The following is a 16,430-nucleotide window of genomic DNA, read 5'->3' as shown; positions in this document are numbered from 1 at the left end:
TTTTCCCCAGACCTGAGATGAAAGGAGCTGTAAATATGGTTCTGAAATTATTCTCCCATCTAGAAGTTAAAAATAGAACTTAAAACTCACTGTAGTTCAGTTGCTGTTATGGGAATTGGGGAAAGAATTAATTGAAGTGCTATGACCTGAGTTAAGCAGGCTGTTATATTTAGATGGTCAGACAAGCTTCTTTTAGCCATAAAACCTAGAGATCTCAGAACATTATATGTAACTTCTATAAAGTGAAAATAAATACCCACGTTTGTATGTTTCTAGTATTTACAAATTAGGTGAGATAATTAGAATTCACAGGAAAATGTGTGGCATTCTAGAGAGAATAATGATTTTTTTCAGTGGTTTGCCTAAAGGCTTTTGATACCAAAATAGTAACAAGATTCAAAGTACAAAGAAGGTTGATTTAATATTTCTTTAGGGAACTGTCCTGAAGAATATGTAACAATCTGCTTCAGACAAGGAAATGTGAACCCAAAGACATTTTCTAAATACCACATTCTTCCAAGCATTCACATATAATTGCATGACTGCCAATGACAATTGCATTCAATTGTTAAAGAAAAATTCTGGCTGCATCTTTGAACAGATGGGTAAAAATGGGGTATGCATTGAGGCCAGAATAAATTGGCTTGCTTTGAAGAGGTCATCAGATTACAATAATCTTCACTAGCCAAAACAGACCATTAGGCATTTGGAACTATACCCAATACATGTGTTTTTGGTTTTTTTTTTTTTTAATCTGATCCTTTAGAACATTCAGCTAACTTGTAGAGGCTGTACTCAAGCCAGTGGTGTCTATGTAGGACATAAGATTTTCCTGTTTGAAGGCAGGATTTAGGGATCATAGACAACTAACAGCTGAAGGAATGAAGCATTTAAAAAAGTGAAATCTAAAAATGAAGAACAAAGAATTCAAGTCTTCCACATGATTTTGTGTGGAATTTGTAGAATTAGTCATGCTTTACACTTCCATATGCAAAATGTAAGTAATGCTTAGCAGCTGTTCTGAAAGAGAATTCACTTTAAGCTCTGTTGCATTAAACTTTTGTTTATTCCTGTTCATTAAAAATACTTTGTTTTATTTTTTTTCTCATGACTAAATGTTGTGCTATCTCTAGTCTGTAATGCAAGAAGCTGAATTTCATCTTTGAAGCTCCTTAGAAGTTTAGGCTGTAAATTAATTTTGCAATTTAAAGTGGACAATCTAAGAAAAACATTCTATGTCATACACTGCATCTAGTGTTGTTCTTTTAAAAGTTAAGGATATTTGTTTAAAAAAAACCCATCAATTTTTGCTTAAATTCTTTCTATATTTTCTAAAGAAAAGGGGAATCATAGAATGGCTTTGTGCCTGCAGCACTCCATTTTGGTACTACAGACTCTTTGTAGTCTGCCTACATGGAAGATAGTGAAATCAAGGTTTGACAGTTTATGGAAGGATCTTTGGTGGTTTTTATGCATAAATTCTGCGTGCAGTATATACACTGTACCAAACCCACATTTTTGTGTCAGTGCACATTTATTCTCAAACAAAACAATTAAATGGAAGGGCTGTGGTGCAGGACTCTAATCAGAGTGCTTAAACAAGGCAGTACAAGCACAAGTACAGGAGCAGGGGCTCCTGTGTATTTTCACATGAACACTGACTTTATCCCATATGTCATGGACTGTGTGTGTGCGCCCCATTTTATCTTTCCTGTTGTCCTTCTTTTATTTTTCAGATAAATCTGTTAGGAGTATGTGTGATAGTGAAGTTGTTATGCTCTGGCGTTTTTTAATATCTACCAACCACAATTTTTTGCCTTCCATGTAATTGCAGGTGCTAGCCAGAGATTCATGAATCTTCCTGTTCCTTGTCCAGTGTTCCTATTTCCACTTTTAGTTCACCTTTACCTGCCATATCAGCTTATAGAGACATCAGATCACACATTCAATCATACTTGTATTGCAAATACACAAAGTGCTGTCAAGTGGTATAAGTATATTCTTGCAAACTTCATAGAAAACAAAACAGAAGGGACTCTCCATCTTTTACCAATGTAAGGAATCTGGCTGCTTTTTAGCTCTGAAAGTAACTTTTATGAATTCATTTAAATGAATTTCTTCACAAAATTTTATTTTCATGTTCCTTGTCATTAAAGAAATTAAATATATATTTTAACTTTTCAAAAAGTAGCAGGCAAAAGCATTTATTTTTGAAACATAAAAAATGTAGGTTTGAGCTCTGGAAGTAGATCTGTTTCACCATCCTGTCTTACTTTTTAAAATCAATATAATGAGGTTTGTCTCCAAATTGTATTTTAATTTGTATTTACATGGCTTGCAATCAGAGAGAGTGTATTAAACATGAGCAATTTTGTTCTTAGTTGCCAGTTTATTTCAAATCAGTTTTATTTGTTCATCTAGCTGCAGAGCATTAACAGTATCAGCTTATTTTGTCATATAATAAGAATATTTTCTTTTGTTTTTTAAAAAGGTTTTTTGAATGATTCAGTTACCAAGTGCATTGTGGCTCTGCGCCTGACTGTGGTGGTGAAAGTGAGTACCTGCACGCCTGTGGGGAGCCATCCAGACAACTTCCCATGCTCAGGCAAAGGGAAATGCATCACCAGGCCAGATGAGGTAAGGTCAGCTCACCAGGACATTCCTGTAATGTGGCAATTCCGTGGTAATTAAAACACACCGCAAATTGCCCTTGGTGTTTATACCTTGCAGCTGTGGAACAGGCACTGGCATCTCACAGGTTTACTAAATAACAATATTTATCTGCTACACCTGAAAATCAAGCGCTTGAAGTAAGAAAATAACAGAAACAAGATGCAGAGATTCATATCCTGCCCTGGTAATAAAAACAAATCAGGTGTAAGGGAATTGGTTCTGCATCTTAGAGTCACTGCAGAAGGAAGGTTCCCTAAAGGAGGACCATGGTGTGGGCACTTGGGATCTCCAGTCTCCAGACCAATGTGCTCAGATTTGGGACGTTCTCAACTTTGTCATAGGTTTTAGGTCAGCTTTAATCTAGTGCTTCTCTCTCCACCTCTTAGTAACTGCTTACTCAGAGTAGACTCACCAGTGCAATGAAATTACCAGACCATAATTATAAGAAGCAGAATGGAGTAATTTGATAGTGGTTGCAAGGTTTCCTGTACAGCTTTGTCCTTTACATAATACTGCAGTAGGGATTACAGTGGCAATTCCACTGGACCCTGGGGATTTTGTGTGATAGAGCAGCATAAGAAAATAAGAACCAAATCTGTCAAATTTGCAGTCTATTCTGCTTTTACAGAACCAGACTGGGCTTTTGTGATTTAGATACTGTATACTCTGTTACCTTCTATACGTATTATTTCTTATTTCATGGATTAAAAGTCTTTTACAGCACAAATATGCACAGTTAATCTTTGGTTTTATATTATTCATTTGGGAGATAAAAGCAGTAGTAACTGTTGAGTAAATATTAACAGCTGTGAGCCTGCTGTGAGCACAAAAAATTTGGCATATTGAGTGAATTCACTTGTAGTTCATCTGCTACCATTTTCTGATTTAAATTCTCAATAAGCGTATTTGATAGAAAATGGTGTTTTGAATTGTAACAACAATAATTAAATTGCCACAGTAATCTATACATACGTGGCAGTACTAACATCTGGAATAATTATCTGTTTTATTTCTCAAAAATGAATTTGTAAAATGCTTGAGGTAATGTGTGAACATAATTATTGCAAGATGAATTTAGAAATAAATGCTGCTTTACTATACCAGCTGGCTGGTATCCAAATAAATTATTCATTCAGATGCAGTGTCGTATTTCATAGTCCAGTTTAGTTTTTTCCTTTACTGTATTTATCATTTTTATTTTATAAAGTCAGTATTTTGAATTTGACTTACATAAATAATATGTTCAAGTTTATTATGCATAACAGCATATAAGAATATTGTCTTTTTCCATTATTTGTCAACTTGAGTGTTATATCTTTTGATACATTGCCTCATTTAATATATTTTCATGTTGTTTGTCCAATATGACTCTAATTTCTTCCTCTTGTTGCATGTGATGTTACAAAATAAGAATAAATTGTTTCCTATATCTATGCAGAAGAATTAATGCATTTCTGTATTAAGGGAAAAGTATATATGGCCTCTAATAATTATCCATGTGTTATTAACCTTTTAAGATGTAGCAAATAAAGAAATTTTTCTTTAAAAAAAGATCGATTGGCTTCACAGCAAGAATGAGAAGCAATTATTTAACTCAAAACAAAGATAAACCAGTATCTGTATGTTCCTGGCTGTAATCTTGACATTGGAAGCTTTCTATGTTAAAAGCAGAACAGTGAGTGATGAGAGAGCCTGCCTTGTGCACATGCAGGCTGCTGCTTTCCCTGGCAAGTGAATAGAAAAAATTAGGATTGTTTTTATCTTATCACTACTCTTTCTCTGAACCTAGTAACCAGAAAATTTCTAAATATAAAAAATTTATGAAAATTATGTAAATATATTTATATGACCATTAAAGATATATAAATATCTTCAAATAAAATTTTAACTTCAGAAATGCAATTGCTTCTATTTTTGCTGTCATTAACTGCTCCTGAGTTTTCTAGAACTTGAATAAATGAGGAATGCTCCCAGTGTTCCTCTCAAATGCCATCAAACCTGTGCCATGTGCCTGCTGGGCTGGCTTGCTAGAACATCAAATACAGTGACCAAAAGGAAGTTAATTTACATCCAGCCTCCTACTCCAGGGGAATTAAAATGCCATGTTGTCTTTTTGCCTGTCCTGTGTTTCTAAATCCATGAGCTTTCCTTGCTCTTTTGGCTATTAGGTGCATCAGAGAACTTCAGATAGGACCCTGATTCATGCCCAGCATAAAATAAAAATAGAAGGGCATATTTCATTAAGTAGAATGTTTTTGCCATAGTTTAACTGAAATTATGTGAGATGTGCTTTAAAATGTCTTGATGATTTCCCTAATGATGGAGCAAGTGGCTGCCAAAATTGCATGCTTGACATGACCACCATGGTCTGTTTCCCACAAGGCACTTCTTTTTGCAGAACATAAACTTTAATTTTCTTTAAATTTAAAATGCGCCCTTTGTGATTTGCTGTTTGTTTTTATGCATAATTCATTCTGGTTTTGCACAATCTGGTCTTGCAGGATGCAAAGCAACTTCTTAGAAGAAAGCATAAAAGGCCCAATGCCATGAGCAAGCTCAGAGCTCTGCTGGCTATAGTCATTGCTTCCAGTGCCAAGAAGATTAATGGTTGTCTTTGAGCTTTTATGTACTTCATAGTTTTATTTCAAATCTAGTAGTGTGTAAAAGAATGTAGGAACACATCTGCTTATTGGGAAATTTAAATGAAGTTAACAATCTGCAGTGATATAAGCACAGGGGCTTACTGTTATGTATAGAGTGCATTTAACTATAAACAAATGAATTCTGGTCTAACCTGGGAGTCTTGGCCAGTTTTTACTCATTCCTTGCTGATCTATAACCTGACTTCTACTCAGCTAGATGCTTTTTATAGAGTGTGGTTATGAAAAGCAAAGTTCTAATGCAAAGTTTTCTCTTCAATTATTGTTGCTTTTGAATGGAAGATAAAATTCATCACCTTGAGTGAAGTTCTGTGCAGTGAGGTGATGCTGAGCTCAAGTGATGCCTCTTCCTTCCTTTGTATGAACTTTGTGCCTGTTTTGTGGCAACTTCTCCACTTCCACTTCTCCACAAGGGAAACAGGAATGTGTCAGAAGTACACTTAAGAAGGGCTTCTGGCACTCCTGATAAATAACATAGTCATGGATTTGAGTTTTGAAGATGTATCATATTTATTCTTGTGTAACTCTGCCAGTGTGATAGTTGTAAAGAAGAGTGGAATCTGGAGTTTACTGAGTGAAGTTTTTTATTTAGGTGGAGATGATTATTTTCTACTTAAGTCACAGCTGATTATTCATATGAAGTAAAACCAGAAGCGCCCATCTCTTTGTTTCCAGTTCCATGTGTGTTCTGCACTTTGCATTCCAGTGTTTGTGCATGGGACAGCCGCGTTCCAGCACTGAAGGTCTGGCTTTGGGAGAGCTGAGAGTGAGTGATGATGCCATCTAGTGTTTGCAGAACAAAGATTCAGATCTCATCTAAATGCGTGCCACAGAGGAGAGAGCTTTCCTTGCTGCTTTTCTTGGAGACTTCCTTGACAATCTTAGTCACCTAAAGAGTTTCTAAATCTGATTTGAATCATTTTATTACCAACAAAAATGTGCCATATCATGCCTCCTGTAGGTACTTTAAGCCTTTAAGAGGTGTAGTGGTCTTGATTTTTATTAAACAGCAAAGTTTGGAAAAGGTAATAAATGCACTCAGAAGAAGACATATTTTAACAGAATTTAAAGGGAGTGTTACTGCTGAAGTACCACTCTGGGAGCTTGTCATGTAGAGAGTGCATATCTGTAACGGGACTTTGTTGCAGTAAATCTGCACATTATTGATTCTGACAGTTATTTCAGCCTATAAATCTAATTTCTGGAATGGAAGAAAAAAATGTATAATGATTTAGATATTATGGATCTGATCCCAGACTCCTTGTCTAGATGAAATGACCCAACATCATTAAAAATTTAAGCTGAAGAATTGGTGCAGGTTTAGTATTTCAAGGAGTAACTTTGTTCAGTTGATGTATTTATAGCAACTACTGCTGTTATGACCAGGAAAACCAAACCATCTTTGTTCAGAAGTGTATAAAATGAAAGCATAATCTTTGAAAATTTATTGTGAAGTACATATCCTCTTTGTTTTTAGGCAACATTTTTTTGTGAGTGTGAAGATGCATATAAGGGTTCCCTGTGTGAAGAATTTGATGCCTGTCAGAGCCAGCCTTGCCAGAACAATGCAACCTGCACGGATGTAGCACAGAAACACGACAGGAACAATTTCACCTGCAGCTGCCTGCCTGGTAGGTTTTGAATTCTTGAATAATGCAGCTTTGCTTGACATTTGGTGCATCTCTTTTTGCAGAGCAGTGAACTGTGAAACTTCTGATACCAGAACAGACAGAAACTGCAACAACAACATAAGGGCAGTGGAAGGTTCTTCACTGGTGAAAGATGCCACAGAAAGCACATGTCTGAACCTTAGCCCTGTGAGGGAATTAATCATAACTAGTGGAGCTTTACCTACTAAAAACACAGGAGGAAAATTTAGTTTACATCAGCTTTTTTTTTCTCCCAGAAGTGTTCTGTGACCACCACATAAGCTTAGGTTTAGCTTTTTGGGTTTTTTAAACAATTCTTCTTATTATTTTTTTTTTTTAATATCAAATGTCTAATGTCATTCAAATGGCTCAATCATTTTTAAGTTCAGTGGTTTGTGTTTTACCCATAATTATTGTATCCACCAAAATGTGTGTCCACACACTAAAAACAGTCTGGAAAACTAACTGTTGTTCATTTAACTTTGAATTTCTAAAAAACTATTCATTCCATATGAAAAATATTAAAGAAAATTGAAAGTAAGAGTTTAATTATCCTATGTGTCTCCCTATGGAAGTTTCAGAAACATTTATATGTGAACATGATCATGTTTCCCAAATTCTGGGAGAAGGAAATGTTATGAAGTTAAATGTCAGCACAAAATGTAGAGTTGTAATGATTCTTAGTGTGTATCTCACAAAAAACTGCTTTCCCCTCATTTCTCTGGGGACTGTTTAGTGCCTCTGTATTTCTACTCCCTGCAACATACCTGGGATGCTTTTCCTAAATCATATTCGCTTTCAGATGGACAAAACATGCCCTATAGGTGGTAATAAGATAGGACATATTTTCTTTATAAATGATTGCATTAAAAATAATTATTTCATAAAGCCATAGGTGTTTCCCCCCCAAATTGTTTAATTTTTGGTGGGGAGGGATTTCTACTTTATTTTCCTTTTTCTCCCCTGCATCAGCTAAATCCTGTGCATGTATGTCCTCTATCTCACCTTGGGGGTCTTTCTCTTCTACATCTGTTCATAGCAGTGATATTCATTGCATACTAGCCTTTAACACCAGCCATTTGGTTAAATATGCTCATTATGGAAGATTATTAATAATTTTTGTAGGGTTCCTTTTAAAAAAATAAGATGTGCCTGGATGTAGCATGTGTTTTTTTTTTCTCAGTCATGCATCCAAGATATTTTCTTGGAAGTAATTAAAAATTAGAAAAGGGGAATGTGTGGTATTTGTTATGAAATTTAGGTATGGAGTGTAGAATAATTTAGATTGTATTTTAAGTTTGTTCATTTTTTGGGGATGTGTTACAGACATCAGACATATGGAACAAAGCAAACTTATGGTCAAATAGTACAGTACACACAATCTGTAGCTTGTGAACTTATAGAAGCATATTTGGAAGAGTTTGCAACTGTGCTGAGCAGTTCTTCACAGCTCCCACTTAAAATAAACACTCTTCTTGAAGCCCAGAAGTAGGAGCAAATGACAGACATTCAGCATATGCACAAATAATTCACAGTGTTAAGTTCTGTTTAAAGCCTTGCTAGAGATTATTGACTTGGGATTCTATTTGCATTGGAAAGCCAAACCAAAATGACTGTATTTTTTTGGTTCTGTGAGTACCAGTGAGGACCCAATATCTATTGCCAATTCACTAGTGATGTCAGAATATTGCTGTTGGTAAAATACAACAGATGAAGTCTCTAGAATTCTGCTGGTTTTGTATGCTTCTCTCATGAAGTATACATTTTAATTAGAAATCTCATTTTGTAAGGAATGAGAGACTGTCCTAGATTCTATTGCTTCTATTGGTTAATTTGATTCAAGAAAAATAATGGTACTACTTGGCTGGCTGACCAGTATGTTTAGTGGTAAACCCTTGTTTTTGCTTCATCTTCTGAATATTGTGAGCCTTTTTGTAGGTTACACTGGAGAGCTGTGCCAGTCAGAGATTGATCATTGCAGCCAGCAGCCGTGCCAGAATGGGGGGACCTGCTCATCCCACCTCAATGGATTCAGCTGTCAGTGCCCTGAAGGTAACCAGCAAACTCCTCTCTAGTACCTCGTAGAAAGTGCTGTTTTTACTCTAAATTTTCAATTATATTGACATGTAGAAATGTATATTTTTTTTTTTAATTGTGCCTTAGCTTGTAATTGTAGGCAGAAAAGAAAATGAGATGAGAAATTTTGGATAATCAGCAGCAGGATATGAACTCTTGTAGGAGTTTAGTGTTTCAGTGTATATGTGGTGCAGAAATGTTCTTTATTTCTACAATAGAAATCAGGCTCCAGCACTGATGAGAATGGTGAATTTGAGGAGACTCAGGATGTGATCTGATTTTCATGTTGTCCACTAAATGTGTGAGAAAAAGATGTCTCCCTTGTAGTATTTGCACTTTTCCGCACATGGGTCAGTTGACTAAAATGTGTGTAAAAGTAATAACTAAAGAAATTATTTCAATCCCCAAAAGTTTTAATTAATTCTCCTTTCCATTTGGACGTATTCCTTTCTTGACATGAAAGCTTCTCACTGATTCTCACTGGTAAATCTTGTAAATGTGAAACAAGGACACCCCAATGCCAGAGTGTGCTTTCATAACACTATGCTGACTGCAATGACAGATCCCTAAATTGCGCATGAAAAAATTATCATGAGTGGAAGTTTTCAATTATGAAGCCTCCTATTAGTTATTTATAATTAAGATTGGAACTTTGAGCTAATTATACTTCTGTCCTTCCTTGATCTGTGGACGTTGGTTTTGTTCTACCAGTACTTTAACACTTGCTGTAAGGGTGTAAATCTTTGATAGCTGCTCTGGTAATATCTACGTGCTTAATAATGAAGATTATTTGTAGTTTCTTCAGGCTGATTCCTTGCTTTTCTAGAGTGCTATGCTTTAACACTTAACTGCTGTGTTGAAACTGACTTATTGACAGCCATACAGATCCTGCATGTGGAAAATTCTTGGAAATTGTTTCCCTTAAAAATAGTAGTGAAATTCAGGAGAAAAAGTATTAGATATTAGACTTGGTCTGTAATTAACTTGCAATTTCCCAAAGAAATCTTTTAGGAAGATTCAAGAATCTGAAAGGAATGTTCAAGAATCTTTAAGAAAGCAGTGCAGGCAATGATCTTTCCAATAATGTTGGGAAGAGCAGCTCCTGGGATTTTTGGTTGTTTTGTGTCTGCCGTAGGTGTTTCTGTGTGTGGCTCATTAATTCTCTGCTGCTGCCCTGTTAATGAATATGCTGATCATGGCCCAGCCTCACTCCTGTGCCCTCGGGGCAGGGTCACTGCTGGGCTCAGGGCCCTGCAGGGCTGCAGTGCCAGGCACTGTTGCTTCTTCATTGTGTTCTGGAAGGTCTAATGTCAATGAGCTGAAGAATTCAGATATCTTGTGAAAGGAAAGAAAGTTGATTTAACAAAATGTATTGTCTAAGTTTACTAATGACTGTCCCTTGATCATTCTTACATCTTTTGAGGTGTTATCCTTTCACAGAGGCATAATTTGGGAGCTTTTTTTTGGGCTTTAATCTCTGAAGAGATTCAGTGATTTTTGTACATACAACAGAGTAGTTAATTGAAAACTGCAGATGCAGTAACTTGCAAATTTCCTGCCAACCTCAAATTTTCTAATTTAAGTGAGGTCTCTTGCTCTGCTGCTATTCTGCTCTGCTTAATGGCAATCGCTTGTTGAGAAAAGGCTTTTCTTTCTGTCTCAGTGGGGAAAGGTAACCAAGGAGCTTATGTTTGTGTAGAAACTGCAGTCTGCAGATAGAATACATCTTGGAAAAGGATAACAAAATGCAGAAACTATCACACAAGGAAAAGAAAAAGATGGCAGATGAAAAATGATCTTGAGATTGTGCATTTCTTTTACAAAAGAGATCTGTAGTTCATGAAAAAGCGCATGATAACTGACAGAAAGCTAAACCTGAGGCCTTGAAAAAGCAGCCTACCTCAGATGTGAACAATTCTTGATGACTCTTTAGACAATTTTACTGTCTTAAGAGTCCTTTAGTGAAGAAAATTTCATTATGCTTACAGATTCCATTTTCTGTAGGATGCACTGTACATTTTAATATCCAAAATACATCAGAAAATAAACTCTTATATGACGTTGTGGAATCACCTGTAAAGAGAAAATTGGATTTTATACTTGAATTTGTAGTGAAGAAGCTTAAGCAATACTAAGACCAAAGAATTTGTTTAAAATTTTGACACTGTTGCTTTCAAAATAATGTTTGGATCTTGTACTTGCTTACAGTTGGATAGGGATATTTGATTGTTTTATTAATTTTATGTTAATAAACATACATTTAGTAAATATTAATTTCAAATGATCAGGCAAAGGACCTTCTAGACATTCTAAAACCCTACGTGTAGTAAGCATGAAAATGAATATTTGAAATTTATATTCAGAATCATTCCATCCTTATCATTCTTAAATATCTCCTCTTGTTTTCTTCCACTTATTGCAGAGTATAACACACTATTGTATTGACAGTAACATTAATAGATGTTATTTAAACTGCTTGGGGTACTGCTCATCTGTTTACAAATTTAGTTACTCCATTTTCTTTAAGCTTCTGAGAAGTTATGTGTATTTCCAAAATACCCTGAAGTGGAACTAAATATACAAATAATAATTGGAAACAGAAAATACCCCTAATTGGTAGAACTAAATGTCATTGCATTAAATTAATAAACACATATTATTAAATAAATCAATGTAGGTTTTAGAGATGTTGAAGCTAGTGATCCTTATTTATGTAGTTATCAAATTCACAGAAATCTTTGTTGAAAGTTAAATAAAAAACCAGCTGTATGGAAATTAACTGATTGTGTGGTGAGGAAATGTGTTCCTTCCAGACAAAATTTTATAAAATTAGATAGAATGAAAGACTTGGTACTTGAAGGTACTTCACCCTTTGTGAATTTTGCTCATACAATAATACTAAAACGATTTAGTAGTGGGCTGTGGTTTAATACAAAGCCAGACAATAATGAGCAAAGTGCAGACCAGTTACAATAAAGAAATAAACTTCTGTTGCAAGATATTTCTGAAGTTCTGTTCCATGCAAATTTGATGTTCTGATGATAAGTATAGATTAACTGCCTTCAGTGTTACAGGAAAACATTAATCTTTGATAAAAATAACTTGCATTCAGCTGGCCAACCCCATCAAACTGGCCTGGATTCTTGGGCTCTTCCTACATGTTTTATGTGGAGGTCACCAGCTTGGACAAATGGAGCAGAAATATTTTAATTTGGCTTAATATATTTTTGAAAAATGGCAGCAATAATGGATGTCAGTCATCCTCTAGAATAAAAGAAGACAGAGCGAAAACAATGCTGTGATAAAGAGTTTAACATAGATTACTTGAAATTCACACTTTAGCATTGATTTTATTTTACTTTTGAGAGTTTCATTTGGGTAGCTGCAGGTAACTGCTGCTGGCAACACACTGAGCAAAAGTGTCCTGAAATATGTGCAGGCATTTCTGAAAATACTGGAAAGCAATAAATTTATGAATGCTCTTATAATGGCTTCTGGTTTAGAAAATGGTTTGACAGCTATAGAAGATGCTAAGTTGTGATTCATACGTGTTGATTTGCAATAGCAGCCAGAAAATGCACATTGTCACCATGAATCTTAATCGACTGGGAGAACAGAAATTATTTTCTGGGAGTTATAATAGTTTGAGTTTCAAGGTTTTCACTATTTTCTCTGCTTCATTGTTCATGTAAAAGCCTTTTTCTCTAGGACATCTTGCCAGATGTCATTCTAACTTCTTTAGGTTTACATAGAATAAACCCATTTACAATCTTGATCACAGGAAACTGGGTCACACAGCTGTTGCATATAGAAGATTTCCCAAGGTTACTGGTGATCAGAATGCAGAATTTTTCATATTACCATAAGAGAGTTTAATTTACCTGAAGAACATTTTGTCGTTAATTAAAATTTTTTATGGCTGTTTAGTTTCTGGTACTTTCCACTAATCTAATGTTTTTACCTGGCACCTTCCCAAATTGCTCCTATTTTTAATAGACTTCTCCTTAATGCTTGAATGGGTTTAGCCTCTATTCATCTTCATCAAGAAAGACTTAGCTAGAGTGAATTTCAATCAAAATCTTACAGTGTTTTAATGGTTTCTTGATCCTTCTGATTAGTAACTTTTTTTCTCTCTACAGAATTCTGATGAAATACCATTTATTTCTATTTCCTTACAAGACAAATTTCTATAGGGAAAATAATAAATTGCTTGTATTTCTTTTAGTGCTTATCCCTGCATTTCAAAGTTAAAAGTTTTGTAGTCCTGAGCCCTTGCAATTCACAGACCTAATTTTTCACATACTTGTAATTATTGGAATTGGGTCTAATGTAACATTCAGACAAGGTAGTTGTTCTACAAGCTGTATAAAAGGCAGTTCTGTGATGTCTTCAGAAAATGTTTGACTTCCTTGACTTGCACATGACTCTTTTGCTTTCAGTAGCCAAATAATTAAAATCCCACTGTAATGAGAAATTTGGATTTATTCAGAACCTTTCTGTCTCTGAAATCTGATCTAGTTTCTGTCACTGCACTGGAGGTCTGTAGCAATTTATAAAGCACATCTCTATAAATTTATAAAGTATATCTCTGTTGTACTTCCTGACAAGTAGCCAAATTACTATCCATGTAAGCACAGGCATTGTACTGTGGGTTTTACCAGTATAAATATTTTCCATTATTGCCTTTCCCCTTTACCTTCTGTGTTATTCCTTGGTAGATTTTGTATTCACTTCTTTCAAATTACCACTACACTTTGCATTTCATGTCCCTTTTATGCCGGCAATGACCTTCAGGCAGGGTTGGGTCCATGTTAGCTGGTTGAAGAGCAGTTCAGGGGATATTTTTCTGCGGATAAACAATTATGGTTTTTTTCCTTCTGGAATTTGGTTGTTTTCAGTCAATACACCTCTGAATTTGATTTTTATAGTTGTTACTTGCATTATTTGCTTTCAACAATTGAACTAGTATGGTTTTAAGTGTACATTCAGAAATGCCAGAATAATGGATTTCCATATTTTCTGCTTTGAGTATTTTCAGATATTTGACTCATGCTTGAGATTTGAACTTCCAGAATCACCTAAATGCATTTCACAGTGCAGTCAAAGATAGCACAAGGGCAACATGTTTTGGTGTATTTTAAACCTGCATATGTTCTTGAAGTGCTTTGTCACTTGAAACATTAGCCATCTGCCAGTAACCTCCTCTTTGGAGGGAAGATTACTGCAAAGGTTGTATTAGTGTCATTGTGTGACCTCAGATCTCCTTAAACCTTGTTAATCTGGTTTCAGAGTTACTTGAGAGATTTCACTGGACTCACTGGCTGATCTCCTCCTGGTAATAGTTAAAAGTCCTTGCAGATTCTTTTAAATCTGATCAAGATTTTATTACAACAGTACAGGCTTTGTTAATTTGCTAGTGAACCATTGCTGGAATTACATCCTTGCTCTTGGGGTTTCTGTTCTTTGCGGTTTCTGATGGTTTAGTTATATTTTAGGCTCTCTCTGTTCAGCATTGCTGAGCAGGTGGTCCTGACAAAGCCCATGAAGCAATTGAAGCCACAGGACAGCAACATGGGGAGGACAGAAGGCTTTTGCCTGTTCTTCATCTGTGCCCTGCCAGACCTGATTTTCTCTCCTGGTCTGTTGCAGAGTTTGTATGACAAAACTTAAAAGTCCAATCTGTAGGTTATTTCTTTTCTTTCCATCTTTCTAGCTACCTTTTTTTTTTGTAAATTATTTGTAAATGGTCTGTACAAAAGGACCAAATACTTATTGAAAGATATATAATTGAATGGAAAGGACAGATGGTTCTGTTATTTGGAAGGGTTCTAGAATTTGAATAGGCTTTTCTCACTTTAGGATACAGTAACCATGCATTGTGTTACTACATCCCTGATGTATGTGTATGTATAGATACAAGATGCAGTTACTGTAACTTATTAAAACATAATTCTTCCCTACATCTGATTAAAAGTTCCCTTGCTAGAATATCCTTTTCCTTATGTCTGTTTTTGGTATGGTGTTGCTTTAATAAACCATTGTCTCTCCTGCTAATGAGAAGTTTGTTCTTCTAAAAGATATTTCAATTATTGAAACTCAATGAATGCATGTTATGTTGTTACATTTTACATACACGTTAACAGAGGAAAAATAGGTCAGTTTGGGCTTTTTTTTTCTTTTTTTTAGGCTAGCCAGCTCCTGATCTTTAGAAAATCTCCTCTACTTTTCAAGCCAGATTCACTCAGAAAGCAGATAAGCACTGTCGGTTTCAGAAAATATTTTTGCAATTCCCTGCCTAAATAATTTATAGTATGATATTAGCTGAAGCATCTCTTTTCAGAGAATGCTAATAGGCAAAAATTAGAGTTTATTGTGTAAGAAGTCTTTATTTTTTATAATATTCATAGAATTAAAAAGAAAGGAATCTAGATCTCTCTGTGGCTTACTTTTGACTTGCTTTAGTTCTTAAAATTGTATGCATATCAGGATGCTTACTTACCAAACCCATTTATTTCTTTTAGGGTTTTTAGGAACCACTTGTGAGGACAAAATTGACCCTTGTGCATCATCTCCATGCCAGAACAATGGAACCTGCTATGCAGACAGACTTGCCTTCTCCTGCAGCTGTAGTCCTGGGTTTACAGGACCCACGTGTGCTCAGCTGATCGATTTCTGTGCTCTGAACCCGTGCGCACACGGCATTTGTCGCAGCGTTGGAACCAGCTACAGATGCCTCTGTATCCCTGGTTTGTACCAAGTTACATCCTCTGGAAATCTTCTAATATTTTTATATGTAGGTTCCATATATAGCTTAAAATGACTTCCTTTTCTTCTCAGTCTATAAAACAGATTGAGCAGATGTTCTGTCTGTTTAGAGCAGTGATAGGAATCTACACATTGCACTTGGAAAACCAAAAATTGCAGAGTGAGCACTGAAATACCCACTGAGATCCATATGGCTTGAGTGAACTCTACAGCTGTATTACAAAACTGAAGTCTGCAGGATAAATCTTTCCAAGGCAAGGCATCAGCACTGTTGGAATTACAAGATTTGGTAGAAAGAATGGAAAATTTGACACAGATCATTTGGGAAAAACAGACAAGGCAGTTGAACAGAAGTAGAGAAGGAAAAACATTGGCTATTCCAAAGGGTTGAGTTCTGCTGTGCATGTTTACACAAATTGTCTCTCTAGAGGAGATCCAGCAGGGCTGCTCAGGTGAGTCCAGTGAGGAGACTCAGCTGGGAACTGTTTGGCAGCACAGCCTGACATTCATGGGGTCTCTGTAGCAACTGGTTTAGCACCAGATTTTTTTCATCCTTGTACCAACACAACAGGATATTGGGGTGCTTATAGCCCCCTTTCTTCATGTT

The 16,430-nt window shown here is 35.6% G+C and overlaps 1 protein-coding gene across 2 annotated transcripts in view; it reads left to right on the top strand.

Annotated features, from left to right (window-relative positions):
* Positions 1-16,430, top strand: part of DNER (delta/notch like EGF repeat containing) — a 106,470-nt gene that overhangs the window by 69,469 nt on the left and 20,571 nt on the right. For both annotated transcript variants that reach the window (XM_064721068.1, XM_064721067.1), the window contains exons 5-8: positions 2,492-2,637; positions 6,811-6,964; positions 8,921-9,034; positions 15,580-15,804. In XM_064721068.1, coding sequence (XP_064577138.1) covers positions 2,492-2,637; positions 6,811-6,964; positions 8,921-9,034; positions 15,580-15,804 — 639 coding nt within the window. The remainder of the gene's footprint in view (positions 1-2,491; positions 2,638-6,810; positions 6,965-8,920; positions 9,035-15,579; positions 15,805-16,430) is intronic.

This window comes from Zonotrichia leucophrys, chromosome 9, assembly GCF_028769735.1.
Source record: "Zonotrichia leucophrys gambelii isolate GWCS_2022_RI chromosome 9, RI_Zleu_2.0, whole genome shotgun sequence".
NCBI classification, from domain to species: Eukaryota; Metazoa; Chordata; class Aves; order Passeriformes; family Passerellidae; genus Zonotrichia; species Zonotrichia leucophrys.
The sequence above is the reverse complement of the archived record's forward strand: the minus strand, read 5'-3'. Positions and strand labels throughout refer to the sequence as shown.